The sequence below is a fragment of the Colias croceus genome, chromosome 13, assembly GCF_905220415.1.
Source record: "Colias croceus chromosome 13, ilColCroc2.1".
NCBI classification, from domain to species: domain Eukaryota; kingdom Metazoa; phylum Arthropoda; class Insecta; order Lepidoptera; family Pieridae; genus Colias; species Colias croceus.
The window spans coordinates 10,649,464-10,675,217 of NC_059549.1; the positions used below are offsets into that span (position 1 = coordinate 10,649,464).

Consider the following 25,754-nt stretch of genomic DNA (forward strand, 5'->3'; position numbering starts at 1 on the left):
GATATTGCAAATTCAAATTAAGCATATCGGTGATATCGGTTCGTATTTCCTGTGATAATGCTAATCATTACATAGACAACTAAAATATTAATAAACCTGACTGCTAAAAATGTAATCACAACAGCTGAGTGAGATAACGACAAACAATGGAGAGAATTTTTTTTTTTAAACTTCATATAAGTACATATTGCCTGATGCCCGACTGGCTGTATCATAAAAGATGTGAAATCAACTAGTTTTTCTCTTTTCAGTTGTACATTGCATTTTGCAACGATAGTTTAAATATTGTGATAGGTATCGAGAGTGCATTCGATCGTGTCGATTATGAGGAATAAAATACTTGGCGAAGCCACTTGGTATAATTAAAGGCATGGTTAATTTCGACGAATAATAAATAGTTAATCAGCAAGTTAAGCTGTGTAAGGCGCAGTTAGTAAATGGATGGGTGACCACTGCGCTACCACAGAGCAAGTTGCGCTACGAGTAAGTAGATCACGCTCAAAATTTTATAAGTTATTTGGCGATTATTTAGTTACTGTTAATAACTGATAATATCTTATTCTTACTACTGGACTTTAGTAACAGATTCTTATAATGATATTTAGCCTACGACAAATTATCAATTTTTACGGATACTAAGTAGAGATTTTACATTTTGTCGAGTGTCGTTTACCTTTTTTTTTTTAATATGGGGAAATCTTCCAAAGATACCCATGGCCCCCGGGGAAGGAGCCGTGGGTTATGTCGGATTCTTACCGACTAAAACCCCACTGTGTTCCGTCGAGCCGCTTCAATGATGGGGCCGCGGCCCGCGGGTATTGATTAGAATTCTTCCGCGACCCCCTCGGCGGCAGCCCATCTCCAGGCCAGGCGCAAAGTAAGAACAAGAAAAGTTGGTTTTTACCTACTTTTTTGCAGATTAGTTGTTCTGAAGTTGTGCGTAATGCACATTCACTGTTTACAAATGAACTTGCCTTATCATATCGGAATAATTAAAAACAAACCTAACCATTAAATGTGATTCTAACAAAATAATATAAAGTATTTGTTTAATTAAACACGCAAAAATTAAGAATTCCTGGACTTATATTTCACAAATTAGATCACTGTAGTACTAGTAGTAATCAGTAGAGTAGTTTTTAAGTTGAAACGGGACAGAAAAATAAACAGAACATCAAATCTTTCCTCTCCATCTTATTGTTATCTCTATGTATATTATAAAAATAAGGATGGGACATAAATAAAAAAAAGTTTTCAAATAAGTAATTTATTTCATTATTCACATTCACTAAAACATATATATAAAATTGAATTTATACATAGCGAATTATAAACGTAAAAAATTGAGATATTAGTTAAGGCCACATACATTTCGACTTAAGACTAAGCATTTATTTTGGTAAGTGTATAGGATTATACAGTATGAGAAAAATGTTTGAGCACAATGTTTCTATTATAAAGCTTTTAGTGTAGTTTTATAAAGCACCGCTATTCAGAGTAAATTGAAATATGAATAATAAAGTCCTGATATAATAATAAACTATAAATTATCATACTATAGAATTAAGAAATCAGATTGATTTTTATCAGTGAGTTTAATAATTGACGAAGAACTGACTTTATTTTAATAATATAATATGATATCTCAAAAGCGCTATTAAAAGAAGACTGTTAAAAATCAGAAAAGATTGGGTTTGAATATATCAAAATGTATGCAATTAAATGCGTGATGCTAACAATAACATAAAGTGATGACTGAATTTATTATACACTAGCGGTCCGCCCCGGCTTCGCCCGTGTTAATGTTTTTTTTTCAATAAGAACCATCCTCGTACTTCAAGGAATAGTATAAAAAAAGAATTATCAAATTCGGTTCACGCGTGAAGCCGTGACCAAGGAAAAAGGGTTTCATTTTTATATATAGACATATTTTGTGCTATGGAAGTAAATATGAAATCGGTTTAACAAATTTACAAATAAAACAGGCCTTAACTTTTACAGCTGCCATAGGACTAGATAATAACAATACAAAAAATGAACACAATTTTTATATAAAAAAACAAATGTGCAAAAAAACAACGCAGTGACTAAATACTACGATTTTTTATATAATTTAATACGTTCCATAATTTTTATCAATACTGACGAGTTATATATAATACAAACGCACAATCCACAAAATAATAAAAAATTACACAACTAAGTTGAACGATTATGTATCTATTTTTTTTTTTATAAAACGTTAGTCGTGTTCTAAGAGCAATTAACCTATAGAGTTCTTATATTAAGACAGAACAAAATACATATTTTCTAATCTACTTACTCTTAGTCAATAACAGCATAAGCCAGATTGAGATAGCGAAAGAGTATCTGCACTGTCTTCAAACGTAGCGCGCCGGCAGTCAGTTTGTTTTCCAACCAGCTGGTGGGCTCAGTGCGTCAAGTGTTTTTAACGAAATATTTAGAAAATATAAAGTGTACAGTGTTTCTTTTTATTTGTCAGTGTGCTAAAATAACTATTGTATGTTTAGCAACCGGCTATCACTAGTCGAATGGGAGTTTTGGATAAAAACAATGTAAAAATATCTTTCCATCGGTAAGTGATTTTCAGCAAATTGATAAATATTTATGTTTTAAACCTATTTGAAGGTTTTATCAAGCGCTTTTTTGTAATTTTATGTTGTAACTGTAACATTTACCCACTTTATGGGGTTGTGGAATATAAAATAATGAAATAATTTTTAAAAAACGTCACAATAATATCACGTTTGGCATTTTGTTTACCACCGTAGTGTTGTAACACATCTAGCGTATATTATCGATTTATGACAAAAAATCTATTTCATATTAACGTTGATTTATTTATTTTGTTTCATAAATCAGATTTATATGTAGTTGTTGTTGCAAATAATAGATGTAAATTTTTTACCGCAGGAAAATAAAACATACCACGTGGTTGTTTTATTTGCCCTATGTGTTTTAGTTTTCGTTTGTTGTTTATTAATTTCTCTTTCAGATTATTAATAAATTCATTTTGTTTTAGATTTCCAGAGCTAAATAAAAAATGGGTATAAAACGTGAGACATGAGTTGATTGGACGCCGCCACAATTTGCAATATTGTGTTCACTGCATTTCGAGCCTACGTGTTATCAAGATGGATACTCTAGAAGAATTGTGCAATCTTACGCTTACGTTTTTTTTTTGTTCCTGTAGATAATAAATACATTTGATTAAAGAGAGTGAATTTTTATTTTGAAATTTTTTACACATAAGTTACCTACTGTGTAACTATGTGAAAATTAAACGGTTGATTAAATGATAGTTCTCATAGATGAGAAACTACTATTAAAATACATACTTAATATACATGCGTTTTCAAAGAAAAACCCGCATAGTTCCCATTCCTGTTGGATTTACGGGATCAAAAGTAATTTTTCCAAATTTCATTGTAATCGGTTTAGTAGTATTCGCGTGAAAGAGTAACAAACATCCATCCTCACAAACTTTCGATTTATTAGTAGGATGTTAGGAAAATGTTTTCATTAAGACTGTCCTTTTATTAACTTGTTAAAATGCTGCATGATTCCTTCATGCTGACTGTGCCTTTCTCCTCACTCCTTTAACTTTATCATCATTTCCTTCTTTATTTTAAATTACATTTCAAGTTTTAAAATTTCTTTTATAATGTACTAACTTTCCGCCCGCGTTTTTAAAGAAAATCCTGCACAGTTCCCGTTCACGTGGGATTTCCGGGATAAAACCTAACCTATGTGTGTATGTACAAAATTTCATTGTAATCGGTTCCGCAGTGAAAGAGTAACATCCCTTCTCACATAATTTCGCATTTATTATATACGTAGGATTAAACAAATAATGTATTCAACTGAAATTAATTATAAGTTTTGTTTTTTTATTATTTATTATTTCACGAAACCGTAAATGCAAAATACATTCACGATTTTATCGATTGAAGCACATCCCATCACTATCACCTTCTATCTATCTAAATACGTACCTATAGTAAAAATGGTGCCATGACTATGTTGAAACGTAGCTTGTTGTCTATAGCTGTCTCATTCTTTCATACGACGTTTTCTTTAGATAGAGAGAAACAAATATATGTAAATTGTATACGCTCGATACAAGTACTCTATAGGTTAATTGCTCTTAGGTCGTGTTATTTTGAAAAAGTATAAAAAATCTATCTTACATTATTTACGTGAAATTTGCATCAACACAACGCTAATTCGCAAAAAAAAGCACTTGACAGATAAAAATAAGATTTTTTGGTGTGTCATAATTTTGACGTTTTTGAAAAAATTTTTTTTATGAATTAACGTTTATTGGGCAAATCATTAGACGTATAATAAAATAACAAAGGCACATAAGAACGACATCAGATCGTGTATAATCTCCGATTTAAGGCACATGGTTTCACTTAAACACTACAAGCTTGGAAACTAGAGTTTAAACTTAGCTTAGCGGTTAAGGCACCTTAAATTATACAGCTTATAAACAGGTACAGATAATTGAACTGTACAATTCTCAAATATATGAAAAAGAAAAAATTTGCGAGTAATTAAAACTCTTTTTTTTATTAATTAAATACAGATTAAAAACAAAATATACAAGATACAAGAAAATGGCAGCGCCGTGTCAGTCCTAATTAATTGAACATAATATAAACATTTATATCGTAACGATTTTAAATCATTATTGACTACATTCTGAGCAAATACATTCCATTATTTATCTTTTAAATTCTCATTTATCATCCAAATATACTATAAATTCGAAATGTGTTCCACTAAGTATAAATATATTTATTTCCTATGTATTGTAAATAATAATTATTGAAACATTTAATGATAATAATCAAATAAATAAATATGCCCAGATATACCACACAATACTTCCAAGTAATATTGAAACAAGACACAGTTAGTTGTGATTTGTGGCAACACTATTACAAACAATTCCTTTTTAAATTATCTCAAATAGTTAATACCATTGCTTTCTCATATTTCAGTTAACAATTAATAAATATCTCATTATTAATTCAACAAACAGACGCTAGTATAGTACCATCTCGTTTTAACACGGTATGTTAGAACGAGATAGCATGCCCTCATGTAACAGTCTAAATAAGCCTAGATTGCTTTAAATACTGTAAAAGCACCTGGTGAAGGAATTTGTATTGATGCACGTTTTCAATGAGGTTCGCTCTTTGCTGATGTAACATACTTATGGTACGCGGGATGTCCAATTCCTGGAAAATACATAAATAATTATAATATTGACTTTTATAGAAGCTCAATTAATCTGAGAATCGAGAATTATTTCACAGAATGTTTTCCCTCGTCATACGTAACATTCCTCGTCAGGCTGCTCATCACACATAATGCTGTACCACGTCACAAGCAACATTCCAAGTCACTCGTCACTAATAATAAGCGTTCAAACAGACGAACGGCAAGTTGCCTCTGCCGTTCGTCTGTAAGAACTTTAACAAAGAATCCAGTTCCACGTCACAAGTAACATTCCACATCACGTTACACGGTGCTTAAACAGGTCAGGGAGCTTTTACAGGTGCTTTAACAGGTCAGGGAGCTTTTACAGGTCAGGGAGCTCTAACAGGTGTTTTATCAGGTAAGGGAGCTGGAACAGATGCTTAAACAGGTCAGGGAGCTGTAACAAATGCTGTAACAGGTCAGGTAGCTTTTACAGGTTCTTTAACAGGTCAGGGAGCTTTTTTAACAGGTCAGGGGGCTTTTACAGGTGCTTTAACAGGTCAGGGTGCTTTTACAGGTGCTTTAACAGGTCAGGGAGCTTTTACAGGTGCTTTAACTGGTCAGGGAGCTTTTACAGGTGCTTTAACTGGTCAGGGAGCTTTTACAGGTGCTTTAACAGGTCAGGGAGCTTTTACAGGTGCTTTAACAGGTCAAGGAGCTTTTACAGGTGCTTTAACAGGTCAGGGAGCTTTTACAGGGGCTTAAACAGGTCAGGGGGCTTTTACAGGTGCTTTAACAGGTCAGGGGGCTTTTACAGGTGCTTTAACAGGTCAGGGGGCTTTTACAGGTGCTTTAACAGGTCAGGGAGCTTTTACAGGTGCTTTAACAGGTCAGGGAGCTTTTACAGGTGCTTTAACGGATCAGGGAGCTTTTTAAGGTGCTTTAACAGGTCAAAGAGCTTTTACAGGTGCTTTAACAGGCCAGGTGCTTTAACAGGCCAGGTGCTTTAACAGGCCAGGTGCTTTAACAGGCCAGGGAGCTTTTACAGGTGCTTTAACAGGTCAGGGAGCTTTTACAAGTGCTTTAACAGGTCAGGGAGCTTTTACAGGTGCTTTAACTGGTCAGGGAGCTTTTACAGGTGCTTTAACTGGTCAGGGAGCTTTTACAGGTGCTTTGACTGGTCAGGGAGCTTTTACAGGTGCTTTAACAGGTCACGGAGCTTTTACAGGTGCTTTAACATGTCAGGGAGCTTTTACAGGTGCTTTAACAGGTCAGGGAGCTTTTTCAGGTGCTTTAACAGGTCAAAGAGCTTTTACAGGTGCTTTAACAGGCCAGGGAGCTTTTACAGGTCACGGAGCTTTTACAGGTGCTTTAACTGGTCAGGGAGCTTTTACAGGTGCTTTAACAGGTCACGGAGCTTTTACAGGTGCTTTAACAGGTCACGGAGCTTTTGCAGGTGCTTTAACATGTCAGGGAGCTTTTACAGGTGCTTTAACAGGTCAGGGAGCTTTTTCAGGTGCTTTAACAGGTCAAAGAGCTTTTACAGGTGCTTTAACAGGCCAGGGAGCTTTTACAGGTGCTTTAACAGGTCAGGTAGCTTTTACAGGTGCTTTAACAGGTCAGGGAGCTTTTACAGGTGCTTTAACAGGTCAGGGAGCTTTTACAGGGGCTTAAACAGGTCAGGGGGCTTTTACAGGTGCTTTAACAGGTCAGGGAGCTTTTACAGGTGCTTTAACAGGTCAGGGAGCTTTTACAGGTGCTTTAACGGATCAGGGAGCTTTTTAAGGTGCTTTTACCGGTCAGGGAGTTGTAACAGGTGTTTTAACAAGTCAGGGAGCTTTTACAGGTGCTTTAACAGGTCACGGAGCTTTTACAGGTGCTTTAACTGGTCAGGGAGCTTTTACAGGTGCTTTAACAGGTCACGGAGCTTTTACAGGTGCTTTAACAGGTCACGGAGCTTTTGCAGGTGCTTTAACATGTCAGGGAGCTTTTACAGGTGCTTTAACAGGTCAGGGAGCTTTTTCAGGTGCTTTAACAGGTCAAAGAGCTTTTACAGGTGCTTTAACAGGCCAGGGAGCTTTTACAGGTGCTTTAACAGGTCAGGTAGCTTTTACAGGTGCTTTAACAGGTCAGGGAGCTTTTACAGGTGCTTTAACAGGTCAGGGAGCTTTTACAGGTGCTTTAACAGGTCAGGGAGCTTTTACAGGGGCTTAAACAGGTCAGGGGGCTTTTACAGGTGCTTTTACAGGTCAGGGAGCTTTTACAGGTGCTTTAACAGGTCAGGGAGCTTTTACAGGTGCTTTAACGGATCAGGGAGCTTTTTAAGGTGCTTTTACCGGTCAGGGAGTTGTAACAGGTGTTTTAACAAGTCAGGGAGCTTTTACAGGTTCTTTAACAGGTCACGGAGCTTTTACAGGTGCTTTAACAGGTCACGGAGCTTTTACAGGTGCTTTAACATGTCAGGGAGCTTTTACAGGTGCTTTAACAGGTCAGGGAGCTTTTTCAGGTGCTTTAACAGGTCAAAGAGCTTTTACAGGTGCTTTAACAGGCCAGGGAGCTTTTACAGGTGCTTTAACAGGTCAGGTAGCTTTTACAGGTGCTTTAACAGGTCAGGGAGCTTTTACAGGTGCTTTAACAGGTCAGGGAGCTTTTACAGGGGCTTAAACAGGTCAGGGGGCTTTTACAGGTGCTTTAACAGGTCAGGGAGCTTTTACAGGTGCTTTAACAGGTCAGGGAGCTTTTACAGGTGCTTTAACGGATCAGGGAGCTTTTTAAGGTGCTTTTACCGGTCAGGGAGTTGTAACAGGTGTTTTAACAAGTCAGGGAGCTTTTACAGGGGCTTTAGCAGGTCAGGGAGCTTTTACAGGTGATTTAACAGGTCAGGGAGCTTTTACAGGTGCTTTAACGGATCAGGGAGCTTTTTCAGGTGCTTTTACCGGCCAGGGAGTTTTAACAGGTGTTTTAACAAGTCAGGGAGCTTTTAAAGGTGCTTTAACATGTCAGGGAGCTTTTACAGGTGCTTTATCATGTCAGAGAGCTTTTACAGGTACTTTAACTGGTCAGGGAGCTTTTACAGGTGCTTTAACAGGTCACGGAGCTTTTACAGGTGCTTTACCATGTCAGGGAGCTTTTACAGGTGCTTTAACTGGTCAGGGAGCTTTTACAGGTGCTTTAACTGGTCAGGGAGCTTTTACAACTGGTCAGGGAGCTTTTACAGGTGCTTTAACAGGTCAGGGAGCTTTAACAGGTGCTTTAACAGGTCAGGGAGCTTTAACAGGGGCTTTAGCAGGTCAGGAAGCTTTTTTAGGTGATTTAACAGGTCAGGGAGCTTTTACAGGTGCTTTAACGGATCAGGGAGCTTTTTCAGGTGCTTTTACCGGTCAGGGAGTTGTAACAGGTGTTTTAACAAGTCAGGGAGCTTTTAAAGGTGCTTTAACATGTCAGGGAGCTTTTACAGGTCAGGGAGCCTTTACAGGTGCTTTTACCGGTCAGGGAGTTGTAACAGGTGTTTTTACAGGTCAGGGAGCTTTTACAGGTGCTTTAACATGTCAGGGAGCTATAACAGATGCTGTAACAGGTCAGGGAGCTGTAACAGGTGTTTTAACAGGTCAGGGAGCTTTTACAGGTGCTTTAACATGACAGGGAGCTTTTAAAGGTGCTTTAACTGGTCAGGGAGCTTTTACAGGTGCTTTAACTGGTCAGGGAGCTTTTACAGGTGCTTTAACTGGTCAGGGAGCTTTTACAGGTGCTTTAACAGGTCACGGAGCTTTTACAGGTGCTTTACCATGTCAGGGAGCTTTTACAGGTGCTTTAACAGGTCAGGGAGCTTTTACAGGTGTTTTACCATGTCAGGGAGCTTTTACAGGTGCTTTAACAGGTCAGGGAGCTTTTACAGGTGCTTTAACATGTCAGGGAGCTTTTACATGTCAGGGAGCTTTTACAGGTGCTTTAACAGGTCAGGGAGCTTTTACAGGTGCTGTTACCGGTCAGGGAGTTGTAACGGGTGTTTTAACAAGTCAGGGAGCTTTTACAGGTGCTATCTCTCACGCGTCCTACTATAAAATACAGATTTAGTTACGCGCGAATAACGTGCGTAGGACGTGCGAAGGTTTAACAGGTAAGGGGACTGTTACAGATGCTTTAACAGGTAAGTGAGCTGTTACAGGTGCTTTAACAGATCAGGGAGCTATAACATCATACATCACCACACACACACCTGGTTAGTATCCAACACGTGCAGCAGCAGGTGAGCAGCTAGCGCAGTACCGCTGCGGCCGGCTGCGCGTGCGCAGGCCACTACGAGCGGCGGGTTGCGTGACGTCACCGCTTGCTTGTCAGCTGTTGCTTCTGCTTCGCTGGCTAGACGCAACCCGTTGAGTTCGGAGAGAAACTCTGGAACACGAGTTTGTAAGAAATAATAAAGTGAATTTAACTTTTACACCTACCCGCATTTTAAACACGATTAATGATTATATGCCAAATCGATATATTTTTTTTTTGGTTAGGCATGATCTATACATATAATAAAATCGTAGGAAAGTCAAAACTGTACATTGAATATTTTTTTAAAAGAATACCTGGGCCGTGATCTATAATCGATATAGAAGCCAAAAACATAGTTTTTAGAATTTTTGTCTGTTTGTCTGTTTGTCTGTTTGTCTGTTTGTCTGTATGTTTGTCCGAGCTAATCTCGAAAAGTACTGCATAGATTTACTTCAAATTTTGTATGAATATTACTAACAGGACGGGTGAGGCTATAGGCTACATATTATTAAGCTATCACCTACGGGGGAGGAGCTGTGAACCTTTATTTTTCTTACGTATTCCGTGTATTACGACAGCGTACAATCTAAAGACTCATGTTTAAATGTTGGTTTCGAGTAAGCCATGCTATTATCTAGCTTTACAAAATAAAAACTATGTCATTTACGTAATTTGGGCAGAGAAACAGTTTAATGAATTTAGTAGTATAAAGACAAATTTGAAACAGCGCCATCTATTAAATGTTATAAAAATCAAATCAATTTACACGTTAACTATTGGAAATTAATAATCAAATGACGCATATATAAATGTTGTTTGACAATATCTAGATTGACACTATAAAAAATTATGCCATTTAAGTAACTTGGGAAGAGAAACATAGCTTAAAGAATGTAAGTTGTATAATGTTAATTTTGTAACAGCGCCATCTATGAGATTTCGTAAAAATCAAATCAATTTACATGTTAACACTACTGAACACAATGTTAAAAATTAATAATTTAAATATAATTATGTTATTTATTTATTTAACTCTTTAACCCATATCTTCCGTTCCCTATAAGATATATTTCGTGTAAATAATAAACTACATTTTTTTTAAAGTGAGGGTAGATGTTTATTATTTTAAGTAAAAATAGACACCATTATCTACAGTTAATCTAATGATTGTGTTCCAAAGAGTATAATAATATATTGTTGTGTTCATTAGTTACAATTTTAAAAATCTTCGTGTTTTATAAATTTACTAGCTTACCGCCCGCGGCTTCGTCCGCTTTGTCTAAAACCTAATAAATTATGTACTAAAACCTTCCTCTTGAATTAGTCTATCTATTAAAAAAACCGCATCAAAATCTGTTGCGAAGTTTTAAAGATTTAAGCATACAAAGGGACATAGGGACACAGAAAGCGACTTTTTTTATACTATGTAGTGATATTTATAAAGCAATTGAATGCCATAAAACAAAAAATAACAAATGCAATCTTCGTGTTTTGTGAATTTTCACCATCATGCGTTCCCACAAAAGGTAAGTTGTTGTTGTTTGTTGGTAAGTTGTTAAATGAAATGAAATGAATGCTTCTTTTATTATTTTGAGGTGCATTGGGAACAGAAGTTTTTGATAAAATTTTATTTGTAAGTAGCTTTTTTTATAGATTTACAGTTAACTTTTGATTTTTTTTATTTACAGATTCAATGCTAATAAAATTATATCGCCTTTGGAAGACGATTTCTGCTGATATTTTTACTACACCACTTGAAAATTGATGATTTGATGATAAAGACAGTAGCAGCGAGGATTAAGTGGAAATTAGTAATCATCCGCTTCGTCAATTTTTGACTGAAGTTAATGTCCAACGTCCAATGGTTCAATCATTGGAAGTATCTCGGGAAATTTTGGAGGATATTTTTCAGGAAGGAGAGGAGGGGCAGCCAACCACATATCAAACTACTACGTTTTAGTACCGAAAAAAATGTTATTGCCAAATGAAACGTAAATTTTGTACTCACAACTTTACAAGTAATGTTTTAAGTTATCAGATAACCGCAAAGTCAAAATTTTATTTTTATTTTGACTTTGCGGTTATCTGATTATAATATTTATCGTTATGGCTATCGACGTACCGATCGTACTGGGATCAGAGTAGGTACATGATATACAGTTCATCATCCAGGATTGCTTAGAGCATTTTCACACTGAAAAAGAAGTTTTCTTTGAATCGTAGTTGCTTCATTTATTTATTTTTAATCATTTTACATAATATGTTTTATATTTTATAAATATATCATTTTCATTATTTAAGTAGATAAAATTAATTATGTAACGGTTTTATAAGAAAACCCATTATATTTGTTAGGCGACGGTGATTTCTTCCAGGCAAAAGATATTCATCAGCTCAATAAAATTGAACAGTATGTTGTTAGTTATTCTTTAGATTCACAATTGTAATGAGCATTTCCGCATGCAAGTTGTATCGTAGTTTAGATATATCATAGTTTTTACATATTAAAGTTCCAACAAAACCCTCAAATTTTTTAGTAGAGTTGAGCAAGATAATTTGAAAAATGTGCCGTGTTAAGTATTATAGAATTATAGAAAAGGTTAGTACGTTGGTAATTATTATTTCTTCTTCATTTACATGTTGTTAGTAAAAATAAACTTTAACTTACAGTCAAAGTAGTCAAAGTATATTTTAACTAATACTACTTAATATCTATTATACTTATGTTCAGTATTTATCTGTATTATTATTGCTTGACAATTAATATATTTTCATGTCGTATACCAAATTATAAACATAAGTTTAATGTGTAATTAGCTGGATTTATTTTTACACACTCACAGACTTAGGTATATTTTATGTTAAATGATAAAAGAGTGTTAATATGTAGTGTAAACCATAATACATTTTTTCACAATTAAAAACTTTACTTACTCAATATGAAGACCGTTTGACAAATGATAGGGTGCATCATAATAAGATGAACATGAGCATAAGCAATGACTAGAGTAGGGACGCGAATATTATAATTATATTTTAAGATACAAGGTCAAGTTTACCATTTGATAGGATCCCTTTTGCCTGAAGGCCAACCTAAGTTTGTTTAAATATATTTTGTATTCGACTACAACGAATAGTGGAATACAAGAAATCAATATTTCTCAAATTTAAAACTGAACTCATTTCACAATTTTAGAACAGGTTAATTCGTATGTATGCAGTTTTAAATCGACATTAGAAGCTTTTCCTCAAGATGGTGATATCGGCACTCAGGAACTCCCTGGACGTGTTATAACGCGCAGGCCACAGTATTACAATTTTTCCTACAGTAGGGCGACGAATGTATTTTCACATAGCAACGGAGGGGAACTCGCGGGGGGTCAAGTGACGCGGGCCACGTACCACAAACATGCTTAGTTTGTGGTATCGAGCGCGAAAGATAGTCATCGTGTTTTTAGTAAAGTTACTATGTAAACTAACGTAATTTAATACTTAGGTACATATTCTATAATGGTGTGCTCAAACTGTTATTCTACATTTAATTTAGATTATTATTTGATACTAAGTAATGTAGAATTTAAACCACATTCATGTTTTCTTCAGATTTTAAGATTTTCTTATCAGAGTGTTCAATTTTAATGTAGTTAAATTTTATAAGAGACAATAGGTAATTAAGAAAATTTTAAAATAAAGTGTCACGTATTTTTTTTAAACGACGAATGACGAAAAACGACCTAATCGCGGACGAAGTCGCGGGCAACAGCTAGTTTTAAATACAAGACAATAACTGCGTTCAAAACAACCAACTTCCAACTTGCACATTTACAAATACAGACAAGAATGTTCATAAAATAAAAACTACTGGGCCTATCCGAATAAAATTTTTCTGGGACCCATTCGACACCATCCCACATCGAACAAAAAAAAGAATCACGTAAATCGGTTCAGAAACCTCGGAGTAATCGGTGTACATACATATAAAAAAAAATAAAACATACCGGCCGAATTGATAACCTCCTCCTTTTTTTTGAAGTCGGTTAAAAAGGGCATGAATTATACAGTGACAATACATAGATATCAATTTATAATGAATAGAAAAATTCGGTCACGAGGCGGGACTCGAATCCGCATCGATGCGAGTTAGTTATAAAAGCAATTCAATGCCCTAAAAACAAAAATATCAAATTCAAACACATAGAAATAGGATTAAAATGTTAGATAATATGATAAAATCTTATATCATGTTTTCTATTTACAAGGTGCTATTTTTAATTCACTTAACACACACGTATGACTATTGTTATTTACATTCACTATACTCTTTTATTTTTATGGTTGCCTGGAAGAGATTGCTCTAAGCATTAAGGCCTTTTGTGCACTTACCTTATATATTCATGTTTTCTTGTTAAATTATGTTTTTATTACTGGTACTTTTACAATAAAGTGTCATAAATAAATAAATAAATAAAAAAAGAGTGTGTGTACTTATGTACACGCGTTAGAAGTTATACTTCTTCGGCGTATTGAAAAAAAAATACTAGAATATACAACTTGAACATAGTTATCAATTTTCATACACTAACTATACGCACTAACTTCATGCTGTTAAATTTAGGTGTCGGTGTGCGCGCGCATCGTAAATATTCACTCTCATCATTTTTCTCCATCGCGCCAAAAGAAGTATAACTTCAATAAAAAAAATACTCACCAAGAAACCCGCTAACATCGTCCATAGGCGCGGCCACATGAAACCTCGTATAGTGCACGTGCCACAAGTGCCGCGCTCGACCACCGCGCCGCACCCGCACGCGCACGGAGCCGCCCCACGGGGCACGGGACCACGCACCGCACCATACTTGGAACTGTGCATAATAGATAAGTATGTATATATACGTTCTAATGACATAGTAAGCATGGATCCAGCTCGTAGGACCAAATTATATAGATTTATGCTTAATAGTATATAACTCCCTAGCTGCGCTTCACGGTTTCATCCACTTGACTCCGCTCCTGTTAGTCTTATCGTAAGTACTAAATAAATAGGCTATCTAACACCGAAATAATTTTTCAAATCGGACCAGTAGTTCCTGAGATTAGCGCTTTCAAAAAAACAAACTCTTCAGGTTTATAATATTAGTAGTTGATATATAAAGGCTATAAAGCACAGCAAATAACTAATTTGACCCAAGATGCGAACACTAGATTAGTGGCAATCAAATCAATCGCGTATATGCGTAGTTGAATATAAAACGTAGAAGCCATGGATCAGACTCGAAGGATCATATTAAGATTTTGGTTTTGAATACCTAATGTGTGACAATGGAGTAAACAGCACCAGTATTATATTAAGGATTGTAAATTGTGCAACTACATCACAGGTTGCATCAAACGTAATGTAAAATATGTATGTTATATGTGTTTAGCCAAGAATAGAGAAGCACGGATCCGACTCGAAGGACCGTTTTAAGATGTTTGCTGTACATAAAAACTAATATACCTGAAATTTGATACCTCATCGAACCTGTGTAATATGTTAAACAGTTACGTATATTCATAACGGGTTTATTGAGACATAAATCCGGCTCGAAGACATATTTTTAGATACTTAATTTACATAAAAACTAACGCGCGGGAAATATAGATACAATACATAATTTGACAACTTAAGAGTTAAGTGTGAAATAGTCGCGTAAATTCAACATTGAAATAAGGATCCAGCTCGAAGGACCATTCTAAGATGTTTGCTGTAAACAAAAACTGACTTTCCTGATATGATCAATAGTCAAGTATATTCACTATGTGTATTTTGAGACATGGATCCAGATCAATTAAAATGAAACGAAGTAAAGTCAAGTATAATTATCGAAACTACGCGGGAGATGTGTTAAACGTCAAGGTATATTTACCATTAAATATGGAACCACGTTGGAAAACCACATTTACATGTTTTATCTTAGAATAAATGTGCAGGATCCGGCTCGAAGGACCATATTAATTTTTTTGCTAATTGCATCAGAACTGCAAGCGAGATGTGTTAAATAGTTCACTATACTTACCATGGAGATGCGGAGCCAGCTCTACCATCCACATTTATATGTTTTATCGAATATATTCGATAAATGTATGTCTATACATATAAAGATCCGGCTCGAAGGACCACATCAACTTACAACTACCCTCCGTTAAAAATCTCGCACATTTTTTGATTCTAAAGTCTCACCTCGCCATAATCCTTAGAATGATGGTCAGGCGGTAAATACTTCGGAGGTTCAGGGTCGACTAGCGCCATGAGCCGAGCACCAACTTGCCACACGCACTCCCAGAGGAGCGCCGCTTGTTGGACTCCACCAGATTGCGCTACCACATAGAAGCGTTGCGAATTGCCCACTGTCATCTGGAATTTTTTGTCAGTTTTTGTTTAGGAATGTTAAGAGGAGGATGCTTATGATTTTAGACTTGATACTATTTAGATTTTTATGAAATTCAAAAAGTAAGTATAGGTACAGTGTATTTTTTCATTGTTTATATTTATTTATTATAATTTTAAATCATAATTATAAATTAATTCTGTCTATTTCCGTATTTTTGCTGTCTGCGGTATTTAAATAACTGAACTGATAAATTTACTTTACTGGATCATTGAGAAGTTTATATTATGTGACATTTTATACTTATAATGTTTCAGATTTCATCGCAAATAGCTACTTAATTCAAGAAAAACAGTACAAAAATGTTAACCACTTCCACAAGAACAAACAATTCAGACCATAACTTACAGGAAAACAATTTCCAATCAACATCATCATCATCAGCCCTTTATCTTGCTTTACATACAATTAAAACATAAAATTCCAAACTACCTTACCGTAACATGCGACGCATTTATATACCCATGCGGGTTCTCCGGGGTGGGTTGTAAGCGAACTCTATTGTCCTCGTACGGGAGGGAGTCCCCACAGTTGTATGACGCGTATTGAGGTAAGAGGGCCGTACGGTACTCGCCCTCTACTTCCCTCCCTTTGGGGATTTGTTCGAACGCGAACGATAGCTGCTCGTCAGACATCTTGCGTTCGAGTAATTGGCACTGGGAATTGTGCGAAATTAATTATTATAGTTTAGGTTGTGGTAAATAGACGAAACAGTCTGATATTTCAGTTTAAAGTTTGTTTCATGAATTGTCAATTTATCTCACACTATTGTATATCATTACGCTAAGACCGCTCCTATTGGTCTTAGCGTAATGATATGGCCTTCGCTAAATGGGCTATCGAAAACCAAAAGAATTTTTTAAATCGGATAAGTAGTTCCTGAGATTAGCGCGTCTAAACAAACAAACTATTAAATATATATAAAAAAAAATGAAACAACTTTTGAACAAAGGAAAAACACAATTTGTATAGATGAATCAGAAGCAATAAACTGCGAATTTGCGATAATGACACAAACAATTTCTTGATAAGTATAATTAACATATCAATTTGTATTTCATTGTAATACGATATCATTAACATTAAATAATCGCATTTATAATTCACATATGCTTTGTATTATTAATTTTTTTTTGTGTTTTTGTCAAAATACAGCTTGTTAATAGGTTTCTAAATGGAGTGATAAAATAATACTACATTAATAATGCAATAACTCACCAATGTTTCTTTGGTAATACTCGGTGGTAGCGGTTGGAACTTGGGCAGGCCGGTCGACCAGCGATGCTTGTTCGTCGGCTGACTTGCCTTAGCCCGATCCCTGCCTAAAGTTGCACTTTTCACTTCCTTATTCCCCCTCCCCATAAACACCCCCCACCGGCGTCTCTTCTTCTCTTTATTGCTACTTTTACTCGCTTCCAACTCAACGCTAGTGCTGTACGTCGAATTCATTATCGAACTCGACAAAGCACTGTCCGTTGTCGTGTGCGACGTATCCTGAACTCTTATATCAGGTATACTTATCGATGTAACGTTATCCACCGATTTGCTTATCGTGTTATTGTTCGATATTTTATGCGTCGACAGGCTCTGATACGGCGTTTCGTCGTAGTCTTTTTCGTCCTTGATGGAGAGCTTGTCGATGGATAGAGCGGGGTCGAATTCTTTGTTTATGGCTCGATTCGATATGTTCAAGTCTTTCGGCACGCTCGACTCTCTGACTCCTTTGATGATTTGTGCGTTCACGTAGTGGCAGTCGTTATCTATTTTAACAGGATAGCTTGGCACGTTCGGGTTTCCGTAATTGTTTATCGTGGGATGGCTGCTGTTTCGTTCGTTGAGCCGCGCAATTTCATCTGTCGTTGTTAAGCTTTGTGCTCTCTCCCGTATCTTCTGTTCGCTCTGCCACGGTAGAGGAACGTTTTCATATATCGGCTCTTGTGTTTCGTTGTGCTTTATTTGCGGTAGCACCAAATGCCTCTGGTAAGATATCCTTCTCATGGGCATCGAGTACATAATATTCCCTCTTTCATCGTAAACCTTTTGGATGTTATTGGAAATGTGGTGAGGATCGATTATTATGTGAGGTTTCGGGTCTAATACTGAAGGAAGATTGTTATATGTACCGTGGGTAGCGGGAAGGATGTTGGGTCGGCCGTAATTTAGGACGTGACCAGGATTCACGTAACCTAGATACTGTCTATTTAGGGCAGTACGGGTGGAAACTAAATCTGGACTAGAACCGGACACGTGGGAGTTAATATAACCTCTGTGGTAGTTCAGAGCTTGACTAGCGACGGCTAAATCTGGGGTCGAGTTCGATGCAAGGCCGTTGGACGGGTAGGGAGGGGGAGGTTTGTAAACATTGACGTAATGTAACGCCGGGTCTGTTTGCACGTTAGGGTTCACCGCTATGGGGTAGTTTCCTACGTACTTTAGACCATACGCGTAATCATCAGAGGCAGACACCCCTTGGTTCACTGGTACGGTATGTCTTGTTACGTCAGGGTAGTGGATTCGATGAATATCAGGATGGGAACCATAGACTAGAGGCTGGGCATTCGTGTTCAGGAGTTGGGAATGTGCGTGATGGTTCTGATATCGCAGTTGAGCTTCAGCTCTTTGTTGTTGGTATTTTTGCTGAATGGCCGTTTCGTAATCTGGCGCGGGACGGTATGATGGTAACAGCGCTCTGAAATGAAAAGTAATGAAAAAATATGAACTACACTATATTTGACCGCCTCCTTGGTACAGTGGTTGACGCGTGAGCGTAGAACCGAGGGGTCCTGGGTTCGATTCCCGGTGGAGACGAAGAAAAAAAAATGTCTCGGTCTGGTAGGACATAGAAGGCTGATCACCTACTTGTCCCTAAAGAAAATCGATCAGTGAAACAGGTGTATGCATAATGCATCTGCCCCTTACCCCACTACGGGGACACGGGACTTCACACACACACTATATTTGATAATGAAAAACTAATCATCATTTTTTTTGGGACAGATATTATTTATAGATATTAATTTTGAAGTGAAACTTCTTTAGGCGCGTTGAGAGTAATTTCAAGGTCGCGTCATGGCATTCGTAAGGCGATGATTTTGGTACTTATCTATGAATCTTTCCAAAGAAGTTTCACTTCTGACACGTGAGCTCGGCACACATGCTATTTTTTCCTTCTTACCGATTCCTAGGCTGCGGTCTATTTTCAGCCAGCTCTAAGCACGATGTTGAGTGCGCTCTGTGCGCCGCTGTGAGAGGCTCCAGCCGGGAGGCGCTGCCTGTATCCCTTACGTCTAGTTCTTCGCGACTCTCTGATAGACCGTGCTCCTGGAAGAGCGGATTTGATATCGTATAGCTTATGGAATTGATTTGGAAAATGGAATAAGGTAAGTGGGTAGTTGTGTAGAAACCAGTATAAGGGCCACATGGGGCCACTTGCTAAATCACTACTAGTTAGCGATTTTGTAGGACAAAAATAAAATATTCTTCTAGTACATTTTACTTCCGTTAAGTTTAAAAATGTCATACGACAATATTCCAAAGATTTCGTTCGAGGAAAAGATTATATGTAATAAGGATATAAAATTTGGTAAGTAGGAAAATATCTAAAATACATTACACTCGGATAGTCAATAAGTATTATGCGATAGGTGAAATATAGAACAACAAAAAAATACAATATTTTAATAGGATCATCGTTTTTGAAGCAGAACTAGACCATTTACAAACCCGCAAAATGTGAAATTGTGCGAATCGTCTTTAACCACACAATTAAATCTTGGCATAACTGAACAGCTCTTACACACACACGTATTTTAAGTCTTAATACATAATAGCATAGACTAATGATAAAAAGCAATCATTCGCAGCACATAGACCTAATTAGCGGCGTCATTGAACTTGACAGACGATTGCGCTTGCAAATTGCATTCAATTATCATGTTTCCCCGATATAACAGTTACGAAGACGTTCTAATGCGTGTTCCTGCTAGATCTCAGAGATGTGACAATGGAAGTTTCGAGAAACTATTTATGCACAACTAGCGGTCCGCCCCGGCTTCGCTCGTGGCACATATTTACGTTTTCTCTACGTAAGAACCATCCTCGTAGTTCAATGAAAATAATAAAAAAAAGTATTATCGAAATCGGTTCAGCCGTTAACACGTGATGCCGTGACAACGCGAAACGGGTTTCGTTTTTATATATATAGAATATAGATTATAACGACGAAGACAGTAGGTATTGTAAGCAAAACAGAGTATTGCATTGGGTAGGCCTTTAATTTCTATAAATGAGTAAATTTTAATGGTCTTGTTTGGGATGTGGTGGCGATGCAAAGATGTCCTATAATATTTAAGTACATTATTATTCTGAAATATTTCTAAATAATCACAAAAATTAAATAGGACATGAAAATATGATCCGCAATGTTTATCTGAAGAATTAAACTTCAGAAATGTCGTGAGAACTAACAAATAAATAATAACAATGGTAGATAAAGAAAATGGTACATTTATACTCACCAAAAATTACATAGCCGTTTTAGAGTTAGACCTCTATATACTTCGGAATAAAGAACGGATCAACTAGTATAATAATTAATACAAGAAATATAAACCATTCTTCGTAGATCACAGTTGCAAATGGTTTTTGCAGTGTGCAATTAAACAAGCGACTTTCGCGATGACGCGTTGTTTGTAAACTTTTCTCGCGATATAAATAATGTCTCGTTAGGCGATGGAATGTGTTGGGTACGTTTTAATTGATTTATTTAGTTAATCTATAGTCTATACTAATATTATAAAGCTGAAGAGTTTGTTTGTTTGAACGCGCTAATCTCAGGAACTGCTGGTCCGATTTGAAAAATTCTTTCGGTGTTAGATAACCCATTTATCGAGGAAGGCTATAAATATCATCACGCTAAGACACCGCGGGAAACAGCTAGTTATACAGACAGTATAACGTGCGTATATAATATGCACGTTAGAGAGAGATTATAGGGTTCGATTTGCTTTGCATATTATAGTAACCCATGTCTCCTGTACATTTGACAATTCTCCATAAAGATTAGCCCTTGGCCCAAATTCGATCAGAACTATATTTTTTATGGTATCTGTATAAACAAGTTTCTGGTTGAAGGACCAATAACCAGATTATATTCGTTGATTAAGTTTTATTTCACAAGAAATATTGACTCATAACGATCAATTTATAGAGCATTTTGTAACTACATGCATCAATAAGTCAATCTATACAATTCTTATAAGGATAACGGAATAAGTCGATTTGTAATTCAATGTTAATTTTAAATGTAATTGATACGAACATCCTTTAAAACTGCATTAAACGATTCCTCATAGTGTATTATATGTTTTTATTGTTAAATAATAAATTGTGTTGTGTTCATGTGAAAATCTCGCGTAGTGAAAATATCTAACGACGCACGCTCACCAGCGGCTGCTCGACTATATAATTATTTCGCATTGTTAGAATTTCCACTTTTTACCAATATACTTGTTATAAGGTGACACATACTTGGTCATTTTACTATCAGAATATAATTTTTATCTGTCCGTGGAGGAACTTTTGGACAGATTAAGGTATGTGTGTGTGATTAATTTTTGTGTCCTTAACAGAGAAATGCACGAACATATATGTTTTGAAGTCGTTATAAAATATGTGATGAATTGCAAAAAAGCAATTAAAATTACATACGTGTCAAATTGCTAAACCTCTCAAAGTCGGTTAAAATGTTACACAAAACCTTGTACAATATGAGATTTAACAGATAACAAGTAGGAAGCATTATAAGTTCACAGACCAACACTTTCCGCGAGATTGGGCGGCAAATGAGCCGTGTGAGATATAGCTAAGTGTGAGAGTGATTTATCATTTCACAGATCTAAGCATAAATAAGGACAGACAACGTAAAACGCTTTTTTTCATACTATGTAGTTAGAATTTTCTTTTTGTGTATGTACTGTTTAACGTGTGTTGGTATGTTTAACAGTTTATAAATGTGTGGTGGTTAACGGAATAGGAAACTAGCAGGACGATTTCGATTTAAAATTGTACATGACCGATTCACTTTATTGCGTTGTTTCAGGGATATTATAGCGAGAAAAATTAAATTGATTCAGAGAAAAAAAATTGCAAAGAGAGGGAAAAATCAGTAGCCGCTTGGATGGCGCAGCTCGCTAGGTCAGTGCAGCTCGCTTGGCCAATACAGACCGCTAGATCAATGCAGTCCGCTTGGCTAATGTAGCTCACCTGAAACTTAGGTCGGTGCTCATCGAAGGCGCATGTAGAACGTGTGCTGATGGAGTTCACTGTAGCTATGTTAATTTATCTCGCTTGGCCAATGCAGCTCACTTGGCCAACGCAGCTCACTTGGCCAATGCAGCTCACTTGGCCAGTGTAGCCCACTTGACCTTTGAAGCTCACCTGAAATTTGGGTCGGTGCTCATCCCGCGGCGCGCTGAGGGCTGCCTGATGGCGCATGTAGAACGTGTGCTGATGCACGCACATGCGCCACACGTACTTCCCGTCCTCGGGGGACGGCAGCGCGAACGCCGCCGACTCGCCCTGTTGCTGGCACTCGATGCTGAACGTGCGCTTGTGGTTTATCACGTTCGTTATGTCCATCCACCTGGTTTGAGGTGGTAAAACATTCGCAAATGATCAAATTTTTTGTCACTTTTCTAGCAAGAAAGTGCAATGCAACTGTTCCTAAATATGACACGAAAAAAAAATGATTTGTCGTATGAATTACCGTTAACCACATGATTGAAAATAAGTCACTTTAAAAAGTGCGTTTACCTAATAGACTAGCAATCGATTCTTATCATAGTGGCTGCTAAAGCCACAAAGTACAGATAGAAATTAAAACACAGCAGAAAAGACGAAGCAATACATTCTCATCAATTTTAAAGTTGTAGTAAATTACAATTATTTCCTATACCCTAAACCTTAACTCACCGATAAAAATGTGGAGTGTCACTAGTATCAGTCAACACGCGTATACCAGTGAGGGATATCGCGATGGTAACCTCGCTCTGGTCGCGCTGGTCCTTGGCCGTGAACATCTCCTGCCCGTACCCTCGGAGCTGCTGGCATGTCGTGATGAAGCCTTCTTCTGCTTGTGCCTAATTAAGTTTTGAGGACAATAAGATTATTTGGCGAGAATTTTACCAATAAAGTGAAAATATATTTTTTCAGAGAGTAGGTATCTTGCTTGGGTAATATTCAGGAGAAAATTAGAATAAAAGTTTAAAACTTCTTTAAAAAAAAAAAAATCTCCGTTGAAACAGGAAATGAAAATAATTCAGGAATACTATAAAAAATTGTATTCCACAACGCATTGATTAAATACATTCATAAAACTTACTTTATTTACGTTACTTTATTTCACATACCAAATATTGTCATACATTTATTTATATCAAATTGCGGCAATTACAAGTGACCGCACCAAAACAAATATAACATACCAAATTATCTATTTTAAGTTTACAAACATTGTGTCACTGATTACAGTTGTAGCTGATAAACCCGCCCTGCATTTCGCAAACTATCGATGACTAATTGTGAGATAATGGCCAATATTTAGATCAATGTATTCCATGGATATACTTTTTGGAGAGTATCAAGTTTTATCAAAACTTCTAGCATTCGCTTCATCAATTTAAAAGTAAACTAGTTTTAATTGTTTTGAGCTTAAAATAATGTTTGGCGATGCATACTAGAAAACCTAGAACTATTAAAACAAAAAAAGCAGTTTTGATGAATTTTAATAGAGATATAATTTTACATGAAGATTGTTAACATTATATTTTTATCTATTATGTACCATAGTATAAATTTTTAAACTAATTAAGAAAGCATATTTTATGTTTTTATTATCAGACTTAATTTAAATTCAATAGTATCATTCAACTTTCACTTATTTTGTATAATTTTATGCTATTACACATTTGAAATAGATACGTCTTAATTAATTAAAGTATATTAACCCATTGAGCCCCGAGCGGCCCGATGGGTCCACGACACAATAGATTTTCTATTGTAACATTTATATTTAGAAATTAAATAATCCAATTAGATTTTATAAAAAAATCAAATAAAATAGTTTATTAATTATATTTTCATTCATGATTTTGGAAAAGTATTCATTCTTTCATTCTACACACACATCTGGCTTCATTCGAATTTAAATAAACCTTGACCTATTTTAGTTCATTCAATTTTACTGTTTATATGTGCCAACTAAAATATTTATCCTTTCAATAAATTATATTCATTTTATAATACAACTAGTTCTTGGATTAGAGCAGATCCTGACTCACTTTCACTATAGATCTTGAAAAGGTCAAGGGAGCTATATAGGCTTAATTTAAATTCTTACCTGTGACATGTTGTGTAAAGACATATGATGCTGTATCACAGCCGCAGTCAGCCATTCGAGCCTTCCATTCTCTGCTAAACTACTGCTATCAACTATCTGGCCCCCGTCTAACATTTGCTTCGGAAAGGTCAACAGATTCTTCAAATATTCCACTGTATGTCTTTCCCGATCATGGTTCCCGTACTCCGCCTGCCGGCTGTACGAAGCCAACACCACAGCTTGCTGGAAGTCGCAAATTATCCGACCTTCAACCAGATCATTTTTCAATTGCAAGAAATAGTGATACCTCGTCACCTCATCCGTTATTAAACTCGTGCCGGATATCACATAGTACATGACACGCAAGTAAAGCTGGTGAGCCGACGAATATTTCTCTAGCTGACGTTTCAACGGCCTGTCCAACTGCACCCATCGCGGCTGCTGACTGCGATTCACGTAACGCAGCCCGAAGAACTCTGGCTGATTGATCGCCTGCCTCTGGCACACGTTGTCGAGGCATTCCTGGCCTGTGCTGTCCACCGACAACGTACAATCTGCTATTCCACCATCGAGTAATTCGACACTTATCACGAACAAACTTTTTGACGCAACATTGTACTGTCGCGTCTTCTTCAATTTCAATTTGAAAGGCATCTTCTAATGTTACCCGGGCCCAATTAGTAAAAACATCACGAAACTAGCGTTACGTTATACATTTATGGTAGAAGAATGTTGAAAAAGACGCATCCGTTATACGCGCTACATTATATTTTATGGGTTTGATAACAGAATGAGTTATAAACGAGGTTTTAACACACAAAGTCGATATTCTGTTAAATGTGGTTGATAACAATAAAAAATGCTAAATAAACACATCACAAAATAAAAAATTCACAATATTGCGGGGCACTGGTGAGTGGTGACATGACAAATGACAGCTCTATGAGTTGCCATGTTCATAAAAATATTGCTTTTATGTTTTTGGTAGGTTTAGGTAGTCCACAGGTAGTCATATGCTCCGTCCATGGTAGTCATCAAGTAAAACATCCATATAAAAAATATAGTTACGTTTTACTTATTTGTCTGCCTATTATTAACCTATTGTATTTTAAATTGGTCAGAGTTGAAATGAGTTAAATGTTATTGTAAATGACTAACGTTTCGCGTGAAAAAATTCCTGAAATCAGGCTATTTGTTGAGATTAGGGCGTTCAAACTTACAAACTCTTCGGGGTTATTTTAATAGTTTAGATCTAGTATAGATCGCCGTAGTCAAATCGTATAATAAAATCATAGAGCATAGTTATTATCTAATAATGTCATTTTTAACTTTTAATGCAAATATTAAAAGTTGCCTCCTGTTCAGCAAATTATGATTGGGATGAGTCATCAGACCCTACGTTTTTATAATGAAGGAAGGAGTGCACGAGCACATTTTCTTACAAGAGCTCTCAT

At 36.3% G+C, this 25,754-nt stretch overlaps 1 protein-coding gene across 1 annotated transcript; it reads right to left on the bottom strand.

Annotated features, from left to right (window-relative positions):
• Nucleotides 1–4,174: 4,174 nt before the first annotated feature.
• On the bottom strand, nt 4,175–25,226 carry LOC123696683 (tyrosine-protein phosphatase non-receptor type 21). Its single transcript, XM_045643038.1, has 10 exons — nt 24,322–25,226; nt 22,896–23,062; nt 22,362–22,566; nt 19,099–19,244; nt 17,142–18,612; nt 16,361–16,579; nt 15,716–15,889; nt 14,204–14,357; nt 9,449–9,624; nt 4,175–5,270 (listed from the first exon to the last, which is right to left on the bottom strand). Exons 1-10 carry the CDS (start codon nt 24,952–24,954, stop codon nt 5,142–5,144), a joined length of 3,474 nt encoding a protein of 1,157 aa, XP_045498994.1. The 5' UTR covers nt 24,955–25,226; the 3' UTR covers nt 4,175–5,141.
• Between the last annotated feature and the right edge of the window lie 528 nt (nt 25,227–25,754).

Coding starts and splice junctions, on each gene's coding strand:
- LOC123696683 (XM_045643038.1), bottom strand. CDS start 24,954: ATGCCTTTCAAATTGAAATTGAAGAAGACGCGACAGTACAATGTTGCG. Junction 23,063..24,321: donor CTTTACACAACATGTCACAG/GTAAGAATTTAA, acceptor AAACTTAATTAG/GCACAAGCAGAAGAAGGCTT. Junction 22,567..22,895: donor GACACTCCACATTTTTATCG/GTGAGTTAAGGT, acceptor ACCTCAAACCAG/GTGGATGGACATAACGAACG.